General features: G+C 46.9%; 2 protein-coding genes across 2 annotated transcripts; one reads left to right on the forward strand and one right to left on the reverse strand.

Moving 5' to 3' along the window:
- The first annotated feature begins 5,058 nt into the window (after nucleotides 1-5,058).
- Nucleotides 5,059-8,456, forward strand: LOC6551931 (segmentation protein paired). The gene is made up of 2 exons (XM_001979639.3): nucleotides 5,059-6,234; nucleotides 6,678-8,456. The coding sequence occupies exons 1-2, from the start codon at nucleotides 5,339-5,341 to the stop codon at nucleotides 7,600-7,602; spliced, it is 1,821 nt and encodes a 606-aa protein (XP_001979675.1). The 5' UTR covers nucleotides 5,059-5,338; the 3' UTR covers nucleotides 7,603-8,456.
- On the reverse strand, nucleotides 8,268-11,032 carry LOC6551930 (ribosomal protein S6 kinase delta-1). Its single transcript, XM_001979638.3, has 3 exons — nucleotides 10,813-11,032; nucleotides 9,009-10,751; nucleotides 8,268-8,950 (listed from the first exon to the last, which is right to left on the reverse strand). The coding sequence occupies exons 1-3, from the start codon at nucleotides 10,906-10,908 to the stop codon at nucleotides 8,732-8,734; spliced, it is 2,058 nt and encodes a 685-aa protein (XP_001979674.1). The 5' UTR covers nucleotides 10,909-11,032; the 3' UTR covers nucleotides 8,268-8,731.
- Between the last annotated feature and the right edge of the window lie 379 nt (nucleotides 11,033-11,411).

Consider the following 11,411-nt stretch of genomic DNA (forward strand, 5'->3'; position numbering starts at 1 on the left):
CACTCACTGATTTAACACTAAGTAATTTAAAGGAAGTTATGGTGGGATATTCTCTAAGAGATGTTAAGCCGAATCTTTTGGCTTCTAAGAAATTTGGTACTGGTATGTTTGATTATCACATTTGCAGCAAAGAAAACAGACGACTTGATTAGTTGCAAAATTATAGTGATCTACTGGTATTAATTATTTTAATACTTCAGGTTTAACAAAGACCTTCTTAATAAAATGCTTTTGAAATGAATTTATACCCACACTGATTTTATATGCAGGGAATGTAATGCCGAACTTCCACCACAATTCTTGAACCCCGATCTTGGGTACAGTCATGCCCAAAAAAATCTCATGTAAATGCTGGCAGCAGCCTCAGAAAGCAAAATGCACAAACCAATTTGAGTGGACGTTTGTGATCGTGGGTCAGATGTCAGATACGAAGTACGCATACGTCCCACTTCCGCCCCCCTCTAGTATATATGTACATACAATATCATGTAAAGGGGGTAGACTGGGAGGAGCAAGAACCAAGTACCAAGTACCGGGCAAGTGTGGACCCCAAAGTGCCATGGAGAATTAACGAACCGAAAATGGGGAAAAAACTATACGTCTTTGTCAGGTCAGATACCCACTGGTTGGCTGGGGGGAGGTCCGGTTACAGCTTGTATCTACGGGTCGACTTGCAGACTTTGTCTCGTGGGCAGTAGATTTCGAAATGTGCACTGAAAACGTACATTTCGAATTGGAAGCCAAGTACAGACAAGCACTGGTGAGCATGCTTAAGAATACCATTTTAGAAATAATCATCAGTAGTTCAGAATTAACCTTAAGCACCTTATTTCGAAAATGGCAAGTTATCAAAAGGGTCATTACGAAAAGATTTGTCTAGGATGGGTATGGGATGTGATAGAGGCACCAGAGCATTTGCATACCTTAAAAGCATTGTAAAAGTTTCCAATTTGCTCTTAGATTTTCGCTCAGTGTATTCACGTTCATAAGTCGAGGTTTTTCCTCCTTTCATTCATTGTTTTTTGCTTTTTTCTTGTTTTCCACTGAACGCTGAAAGCGAGAACGAATAGCGACAGCCGAGTCAGAAGTGGAACTAAAATACAAAAACTATTTGATATTTTATGCGGGATTTAAATTGATCTTAACGAAGCTTAATTGGGCGCATCTGTATGGGTGAGCGCTGCTCCGCTCTCCTGCGCCAGTGTGCGTCCGTGTGTGCGTCCGTGTGAGTGTCCGTGTGAGCGTTACTTGCGTCCGCCATATTGGAATTTCGTTGTGCGAACTGATCACAATCGCCGCACCAAGTAAACCCGACTGGGAATGGGAATGGGCGACGCGGGCATGGCGCATCCATGGGGCACCGCTGCCTCATGGAAAAGAATATAGCAGATATAGTAGATATAGCCGATGTGCGAGTGTTGAGGCACTACACAGAATGTCGTCGCTGTCTCCGCTGATATCGTAATACAATGTGATAATGGAGGATGAGGGAATGTCGGTGATGCCACTGCACCGAGAGAAGTGGGGACTTCAAACTACAGGACTACGGGACCTGGTTATGTTCATTTTCAAACTATCAGCAATCTCTAAATATTTTCGAGATCTTTACAGTCCTATCGTGTTACAAAATCCTTTGTTTTAAAGGATCTTTATAATCATAAAGGGTTCGAAGTACATCATATTAAAAGATCATCATGTTTAGGGATCGTCTAGATCGCCATACATTTATTTTATATAATTTTAGGGTACAGTTTTTTCGACTGTTGCCGCTGTTTGTGGTGATATCGCTACTGAGGATGGACTGTCATCTCGGTGGGACAAGTGTGGATGCGAAGATGATGGTGATGATGATGATGATGGTGGCGATGGGCTTGAGTATCTGTCTACCCCGCAGTCGGGGATCCGTCTGTCATTCCGCCTGGCAGTGTGTGTATCTTAATGGTTATGGAAAGAATATGACAAAATATTCAGCAAAAGCTTAGGCATTCACTTGGCCAAACGGCGGCGACTGTACTGAACAAGTCATTTTCATAGATGATCTAAGCTAGATTAACTTTTATATGCAATATTAATAATGCAAGGTTTTAAAATGCCTTTAATATGTAATATATGTATTTATAGATGCAAGAGTTTTGATAAACTCTTTCAGACACACACCCTTCTTGTTTTAAACATTCGCTAAGTTTAAAACTGTGAGTGCTAACTTTCTTCATTAAACTTAAACAGCATATAGATACTTTAACATATCTATATTTAAAATTTAAAAATATGTTAGTTTGAAGAAATTCAAATTTTCACACTATACTCAGAATAGTAATTAAAACCACATGCAAATAAAGCCGTGTATATTAATACTTTAAAACAGTTTTAAATTTTGAGAACTGCACACAAAAGATGCCAGTTAGTTTGCCTTATATAAGCAAATAAATTAATTCCTATAATATTATTTAAATGAATTAGATTACAAAATTGGCTTTGTCGTGATAATAGAAAAGTTTTGTCAATTTTATCATTTTCCACAATAGTTCCTTAAAACTCATCTTACCTCTGAAAAGAAAACCTACCCGCAGTTCGACAACCCTTTTTTTGGGTTTATGAAGATATTTTTAGATATCTTCGATTTCCCCGCTTATTTATCGCCAAACTCATTTGGAACCCAGTGATTGCCTGTATCGTACTATAACCTCCTTGGGTTCGAGGATCAAGAGTAATTAACTTTTGATCTTGCTCGAGATGCTATCATCGCTTCTTGATTTCCCTCCCTGCCTGCGTCCTTGCTGCTTCCGCGTCCCCGTTTTCTACATCCGGGAATCCTTGCAGCCAGACCCACATAATTGGCGCATTGGCTAATGCAAAATACTGTCTGATTATTCACACGCAACGAGCCCCGACTCCTTTCCGTGCCCTCGGATACCATCCCTCCCAATTCTGGGTCGCGACCCAGTACCCACAGTATGGGGTGTATTTATTTGTTTTCATCTTTCGGCTCTGATCGCGTGCCCCGCGTCCATTCTCCCAGAGATCTCGGCTTTGCCCGCATTTCGGAACCTGCCAGGCCGAAAAGTATCGAATCGTCCGGTTCCGTCTGTGTGAAAGAGATTTTTATGTGGTTTCCGCCTGGAATTCGATGGATTTTCTTCTTCTGGTCCGCTGGTCGCTATGATGGGAAAATTTGTGGATCCTTTGTGGGTTCCTGGGAAGCTGAAGTTCCTCGCTGTTTTTCATTTCATCAATGCGGGCTGGTCTTTGAGGACACAACTTTGCCACTGGCTGTGAGGCAACTTTAACTTTGCCTTAATTAAGACACCAAAACTCTTTGCGCCCTTAGGAGTTATGGTTTATGGCTTATGAAGTTGCAAATTCTGTTACCGTATATGTGTATTAGTGCAAAATATACCTATAATTTAACCTGGGCATTAACATTATAACATTATATATACTATATGTTACAAAACAAATTTGCACTTGCACAAAACGGATCGATGATGATTGGATCCATCTTTTGGCTAGTTTAGATCATTGAATTTGGTAGATGTATTTTACTGTGTTTAGTAAATAACTAAATAGCTGCATAATACTTATTTAACATTATTTAAGCCCTTTCTTTGCACTCAAAGATCCCCGATCCAACCTCCATTTCAATGTATCGCTATACCCACTTTCACCCTCTTCGACTGCAATGCCCACATGATTCCCATTCAAATGCCCCGTGAAATCTTCGGATCTGTCCAAATGAGCCATAACTTAGCCCCTCACTAAGTGCCCACCTCGCCGCGATCGGAGTACCAGCATCTGGCCAAAAGGTCACACGGACTACGCAATCCTTGAGAGGGTGACACGCGCTGTGGGAAGATCGCGAGCAGGGACCAGGGAATGGGCTGAAGTGGAAGACGAAGGTCACAAGCGTGCCAAGTCGAGTCATTACAGGGGTTGCAACCTCGAGTCGAACCACCCTCATGAGTCCAATTGGAACCGCGACCATCGGAATTCCTCAGCCAGAAGTTAATTGTCCGTCCAACATGTGTGACGATGAAGGTGCATTGTTAGGGATGGGATGGCGATGACCACACGCGGATGAGGTGGACGCGGAATAGATGGGCTCCCTCAACTTCAGGCGGATCTAATCTGAACCAATGCATTGAACACCAAATAGGGATTGAAAGTGCATGGGTATTTTAAGAATTATCTGTGAAACGTTCTCTAAGTCGATCAGAAAAAACAGGGAAATTTGAATGCTTCCCACTAGCTGATTAAATATATAAACCACAAAATCATTAACTTAATATTTCGAATCCCTCAAAAGTCTTCTTAACCGAAAAGGACACAATTCGTGTGCCAAACCAAATTGATACCCTAATCCCAGATAACGAAACATGGACAAGTTTGGAATTAAAATGTCTTCTATGCTATGCCTTTATTAATAGGTATGCGGTAGCTTGTAACTGCTTCGTAACCAGAACATAAGCAGTTCACAAAGTGGTTATAATGTGGCCTGTGATTCTACTGATATTTAGAAAATTTCCCCATGACTTACTATCCATTGAAAGTCTTGTCCTTAAACGAAATGGAAAGAAAAACAATTTAATGGCTGGGTAGCAATGAGATTAGAGTCCTTAAATGCGATCTAGGAACTGAGAACCCGTAGAGGCGCAGTCCCGTTCCCAGGACCCCATCCTGCCGTGCTCTTCCGTTCCCGGAACATCTCGATCTGCTGGTAGCCGTGTGCCTGCGCTGCTCAGGCCAAAAACTGGACCCAGGCAGCTAGACCCAGTCAAAAAAAAAAAAAAAAATACAAATAAATAAAAAATAAGAATGGAAAAGGAAGAAATCGCGAAGTAGGGGAGACCACACCCCGCTGAAAAGAAAGCCGTCGAATCGCAGGGGAAGCGGAAAAGTCACACGCGCCAGCATGAAATGCACAGAGCGGCGGTCGCATGCGCCGTCCCGCTCGCACGGCGGTAATGGCGGCCATTGGAGGGCTGCGATTGGTCGCTGCCGGCGCTGCTGCTGCGCTGCCGCCTGCGCCGGTATAAAAGGACAATCATCGCCAGTAGCCGAGTCAATTAAGGCCAAAGACTCGAGCGGTGAGCGTGCGGCTCTACTCCCAACTAACTCACATCCCAACCGATATACAAGTAGCACCAGCAGGCCACCAACCAGTTATGTGTTTGCCTAATGCAATTAACTACTGATTTGAAAATTCAGCGGCGATAATTGAGTTCCAAATCACCCAAATACACTAAATGGATTGAAAGTGTCGCAGTAACGCGAGTGTTTAGCCAGTGTTTTGTGTGCTTAGTGTTGTTTCTGTGCGATCCAAGGATTAGAGCCGCGGAAGATGGAGCACGACAGCTTCGATGATCCCATTTTCGGGGAGTTCGGCGGCGGCCCACTGAATCCGCTGGGCGCCAAGCCACTGATGCCCACCTCAACGGCCATGCATCCCGTGATGCTGGGCAGTGTCCACGAGTTGTGCAGCCAACAGCAGCAGCAGCAGCAACGACTGCCCGACTGCAACACCATTCTGCCGAATGGCGGCGGAGGAGCAGGCTCCGGCGCAGGAGGATCGCCCAACTATGTGACCAAGCTGGATTTCGTAAACAAGATCGGCTGCTATTCGCCCAGCCAGAAGTACGAGTACATAAGTGCACCGCAGAAGCTGGTGGAGCAGCAGCACCATCAACACCATCAGCACTACACGGCCACGCCCCCGCCCAGCCACAATGGCATCCTGCTGCACAAGCAGTCCTCCCAGCAGCAGCAGCAACAGCAGCAGCTGGTGGGCATCCTGGACTATCACCCGCTCAACGGCAAGCTGGACTACTCCTCGTCGCCCAAGGATCAGTATGAGCCGCAGCAGCAGCAGCTGCAGCATCTGTACGGCGGCAGTCCACATCATCTGGACCATCTGGATCACGGCAATGACGGCTTGCTCCAGGACTCCTCACCCGTGATGATCAACGGAGGATCCGCGGGGGGCAAGCTCAAGAAGCCCGATGAGATGTGCTCGCAATTGGAGGCGAGTGGTGCTGGAGTTACTCCGCCGAGCAGTTCCTCCACGGTGGTCAATGGGACCACTAATGGCACCGGCAACACAAACTCCGCCTCCGCCGCCGTCGGTGTTCAGGGGGCGGCGGGCACAGCGGGAGGCGTGGCAGCTCCTGCTCCCAAAAAGGACGGAAGCAGCAGCAAGAAGAAGGGCGATCCCAATGGCATCAAGAAGAAGAAAACGAGGTAAGCGGTCGGAGCTGCTCCACTGTCAATTAATTTAACGACGGGAAATCAATGAAATTATGTGGCGCAAGATGATAGCACTTGCCATTTATGGCCGAGACCACGGGGCGTATGAGTAATTTCGAGTAAGGACGTGCTAGAAACTCGGTCAGAATCCCAGGCAATCTGGGGGGCTAATTATCAGCTAATGAGCTCCGATAGCGGAGGTGGACAACGGTGACAGATCTACCGAATATGGTTATCCTATGAAGTTTCCTTCTATATTAAAGTTTAGTTTGCAACTCTTTTATAATATTTGAAATAGCATCTTTAATCACAGTAATTCAGAATGAACATTAGTTTTTCTATTTAATTTGTTTGTAGCAAGGCTTAAATCCCGATCAACTGTAGGAAACCCATTTAAACTTTCAACTAATCCTCGTTATTTGTCATCTTTGTTTCAGAACCACCTTTACTGCCTACCAGCTGGAGGAATTGGAGCGCGCCTTCGAACGGGCTCCGTATCCGGACGTCTTCGCCCGCGAGGAGCTGGCCATCAAGCTGAATCTCAGCGAGTCCCGTGTGCAGGTGTGGTTCCAGAACCGACGGGCCAAGTGGCGCAAGCACGAGCCGCCGCGCAAGACGGGCTACATCAAGACGAGCACTCCGCCGACGGCGACGCTCAATCCCGGAACCCTAGCCCCGCCGTTCACCAGTTATCCGCAGACCACGACGGTCACGCCGCCGGGCAGCATGGACAGCTGGACCAGCTACCAGACGCCCTACGAGCTGACGCCCCAGTTCAGCCTGCTCTCGCCGGCGGCCAGTCCGTATGGCACCTATTCCGGCCAGTACGGTGCCTATGTGCACGAAAGCCAGCTCTTCCCGATGCGCCACTACGAGTACGGCAGTCCCACGCGCATGGAAATGGGCGCCACATCCGGTTCGGTGGCCGGAAACGGAGATGAGGCGGTGGCCAACGGCGGAAGCTATCAGCCGGCGGAACTGCAGACCGCCCAGCAGCAGCAGCAGCAGCAGTTGGCCGACGGCACCCTGGTCACCGTCCATGCTCACCAGCAGCAGCAGCAGGCGCAGCAGCAGCAATTGAATGGCAAGTACCTGAGTGCCGAGGAGGCCAAGTACGTGCACCTGCAGTGCCATCAGAGTGGAGCCGGCTTGGAGCTGAGTCCCGGCGCCAGCTGTCACCTGGTGGAGGCGCAGGGCCAGCACTATGTGACCACGGCGGCGGGAGGAGCTGCATCCGCAGGCGGCACCAGCAGCGATGACAACGACAGCGGAGGCATGCAGACTGTGATCAAGAGCGAGGAGGTCGCCCAGCAGCAGCAGCAGCAGGCGCAGAGCTACGTATTGCCGCCTTTTTTGCACTGAGAGAAATGCTCACACACCGGCGACAGCAACAGCAACAACACCAGCGACGCTGGGCCACGCCCACCAGCATGCCGAGCGCCCGTTTCCGGCGGCCATTTTGAAGGGATGGGGGCGTGGGGTGTGCAGCATTTCCAATTGTGCTTCTCCGACTGAAAGTGGGGCTCCAGAAAAGCCGATTCCCAAAGACAAAGTAGAATTCACCATCCGTTTACTTAAAACTAGTTTCTTTCAAAAAAATCCCATGACAAGTAGGGAAAGTCCAAATGTATAAGATCAGAACGTTGATATTTACTTTACTAAGAAAATAATATTGTTTTAGTCAATATTTCCACTCCGTTAGAGTTTTTCTGGCCAGTCCCACGCAGTTTCTGGCCACTATTTTCATATTGCCATAGGTTCCTTTTAGGTTTAATTACGCAAGTTGCAACAACGGAATCCACAAGTCTTTCCAAATCATGCGGTTTTCTTCAGTCTAAGCCTAGGTTAATCCAGGGTTAGGGGCTCTGCAACGAGAGTCCCGCCCCCAGAATGCATTCCAAATGTGCCTTACCAAACGGGAGACGAGTGACTTCCCCCTGGGAAGCTTCGTCGCCCAACAAACTTAGCTCTAGTTATCCTACTCGTAGGCTAAGCCCCATTTGCTGTTGTGTAGTTAGACAATAAAATGCCTTTTATATTGTATATTTGCTCATTTGGCTTTACAAATTTATTACTTACTACTTTTGTAAAACGGCTTGCAAATTTTGTTACACCTACATTCAATCTAGTTTAATTTATAATTGTAAGCAATACACTAGGACACTTTGCAAATGTATATAATAGACGTATAAATAAATCGTATTTTGTACCAATAATTGATCAACTTCCATTTCAAAAAAGGAATAACATAAAACGCTCGAAAACAAAATTGACAAAAAGTAATATATAATATTAGGAAAATAATATAGCAGATTCACAACATAGATAACCGCTGTGGAGCGACTAGGATTCTTTTAAAGAAATCAAAATCAATACCAATCAGAAATAAGCAGGGAATCACGAATAGGACTTCATTCAATTCCCCTTTCAGGTACAGTACGAAATAAGAAATACTTGATGAACTCAATGGCAGAGCAAATAGTGGATACTTTCACGTGGACATAGATCCCTGTTCCAAAACCGCTTGCCAATCGATGCCTTTAAAGAAGGCGTGAGCCTGCAATTGATCGTAATCCAAACGTAGCTCCGGAGAAAGCTGCAGCAGTTGCTCCAGCAGGTCCTTGGCATGATCTGAAATGTCCAAGGACTCACTGGGATACTGGACACAACCATAGAGTTCCAGTTGCCCTGGGTGAGTAACTTTGTAGGGCTAGAAAAGAAGCAGATTGGCCTTAATGAAACATTTTTGATCGAGAAGTTTAACTTACCACTCCCAGCAGGAGCTGATAGAGCACCACGCCGTAGCTCCACCAGTCCGAGCGGAAAGTGAGCGGTCTTTCTGGGGCCACAAAGTGATGAGCCAATGCCTCCAAGCTCAGCGCCTTGTGCACATAGTTGTCGTCCGAGCTCAGACCCTCGTTCTGGTAGAAATACGTCAGCAGCAGCTGGCCCTTGGCGCCCAGTAAAATGTTGCCCATGTGCAGATCGCGCAGGATAACTCCCTTGCCGTGCAGGCTGTGTATGGCGATGGCCAGTTCGCAAGCCCACTGACGCAGGCACTGCTCCGGAATGGGTTTACTTCGGATGCAATTGTCATCCGTCTTTTTATTTTTTTTTGGCGTAACGACCCCCGCTTGCAGGTTGCTCAGTGTGTTTGATACGGACTTTAAAAGCTGCTGGGAGCTGCGAACCAAATCATTGACGTCGCTGTCTGAAGTTAGAGGTTTCTCCTCCGCTTCCTTCTCCTCCTGCTTCTGGTCCGATGGGAAAAGCTCTCCATAATTGACGCTTTTACTACTTGTGGGTGTGTAGCTCTGCAGGTAATCGTACAACCTGCCGCCCTCCGCCTGCCGCAGTAGCAGGAAAATCTTCTGCTCCGACTGGAAGTAGGCCAGCAGCTGAACCATGTAAGGCACCTGTTGGGGCAGAAAGATGCTCTGGGTCAGAGAGTGGCTGGCCGGCTTCTCGATGCCCTTCATAATGGCAGACGGCTGCTGCGATTTCGTCACGCACTGCACTTGCATCACACGGCCATGCAGAATCTGCAACACCTTGTAGCGGGCCAACTGATTCCATGGGCACTCCAAATGGGCCACACTTCCGCCGTCTGTCGTGTCTAGAGAGAGCTGGAACTGCAGCTTCTTTGTCGGACAATTGTTGGCCAGGAAATTGGCGTGTATCTCCTCAGCCCGTGCCAAATATTTAGCTATCTTCGCCTTGGCTATAAATCTGCGCTCATCGCTGCTGTCCTGCTTGGCCCCATTGAGCAGCAGGTCCACACCATGCTTGTACCGTTCGTGGGCTTCAGCATACTCCTGGTTAACCTCCGCTTGAACGGCATGACTGAACTCAAGCGCCGCCTCATAAATGTAGTCGCTGTCGTCGCTTTCTAAGGAAGCCATGGGCGTCAGAAGGCGGAGATAATCCCTCTTGGACGGGGCTATATCTGTGTTGGGTTCCTGTTTCGTTTCTAATTCGGGTTCAGTTTCTTTGGCTTGGGATTCATTGTTTGTTTGCTCCTTATCACAACGCGGATCTAGGGGCGTGATGCCCCCCGCATCGTGGGGGTCATAGGGCAAGTCTAGTTTATCGCAAATGTCGGCTATGGCTCCAGCGCACGTTCCTGTTTCCGAGCCACCAGGTCTTCCACTTCCTCCGCAGCCATTGTCCTCCGTCTGCAGCCGCAGAGATCGTTCCACATATAGCTTTTTAAGCGGCGATCCGTTTGGAGAGGGCGTCTCCTGGAAGAACTGCGTGAATGTTGAGCACTTGTACAGGGCCGGATGCTGGGCGGCAAAGTCTAATAACTGCAGGATGTACTCCTTTCGTCGCTGGATGACTGCCGCATCGAATCGCTTGAAATATGAGCTATCTGTGGGCACTGGCAACTTGCCGGGAAGTTGGAGACTCTTGTGGCGGCGGCTAAGCTCGCGATGCAACCGCTTGACATCGTGAAACCGTTTCCACACCACCAGGCAGGTCAGAGCCTGAGGTACCGACCTCGGGAAGACCTAAAAGTGGGTGAGGTTTACTATTTGGCACAGTTTACCTGTCCCCCAAAAACCGACTTACAATCGAGGTAATTTTGTATATTGTGTAGCCGCCCTTGTGCTCCTGGGTGTCCGTAACGGTGAAGCTGTGGATCCAGCCCCCCAGGTTGAGACTCATTCTGCTAGCTGCTGCAAGACCTGGCAGTTTAGTTTCTTAACATATTTCCCATATCAAATGTCGTTTTTTTCCAACTGTTTTAGCAACATAAAGGCTAGTGTGACCAAAGCATCTTAAGCAGACCATTACCAGACTTCGAAGTTAACTAAGAGCATTGACTAGCTTATCATCAAAACTTAAAACGGTTAAAATAATCCATTAATAAATTAACCTTTCTTTCCTTAAAAACTTTTGTTTCAATAAAAAACGGTCATATTTTAAAATTTAAAATTTAAACAATCGAACACTTCATAACTATCGATATGGACACCAGCTATAATGGAGGAAATGGATTGTGTCATGACTAAATGCAAATCAAAAGTGGCAGAAGTAGGAGTCTGTGCTAACATCATTGCTTTGAGTGTTCACGAAATATTAGTTTATTAATAGCTACAGCTTTTCAAACTGTGTCACTGAACTATCAAATTTAAAAACTGCGAAATAAAAACTCCGTCCTTAGTGGA

This window comes from Drosophila erecta, unplaced genomic scaffold (assembly GCF_003286155.1).
Source record: "Drosophila erecta strain 14021-0224.00,06,07 unplaced genomic scaffold, DereRS2 tig00000000-arrow-pilon, whole genome shotgun sequence".
NCBI lineage: Eukaryota > Metazoa > Arthropoda > Insecta > Diptera > Drosophilidae > Drosophila > Drosophila erecta.

Excerpts from the sequence above, each read along its gene's own strand:
- LOC6551931 (XM_001979639.3), top strand. The coding sequence starts at position 5,339 with ATGGAGCACGACAGCTTCGATGATCCCATTTTCGGGGAGTTCGGCGGC. Across the intron at positions 6,235-6,677 it reads ATCAAGAAGAAGAAAACGAG|AACCACCTTTACTGCCTACC; the intron begins GTAAGCGGTCGG and ends TCTTTGTTTCAG.
- LOC6551930 (XM_001979638.3), bottom strand. The coding sequence starts at position 10,908 with ATGAGTCTCAACCTGGGGGGCTGGATCCACAGCTTCACCGTTACGGAC. Across the intron at positions 10,752-10,812 it reads TATACAAAATTACCTCGATT|GTCTTCCCGAGGTCGGTACC; the intron begins GTAAGTCGGTTT and ends ACCCACTTTTAG. Across the intron at positions 8,951-9,008 it reads ATCAGCTCCTGCTGGGAGTG|CCCTACAAAGTTACTCACCC; the intron begins GTAAGTTAAACT and ends CTTCTTTTCTAG.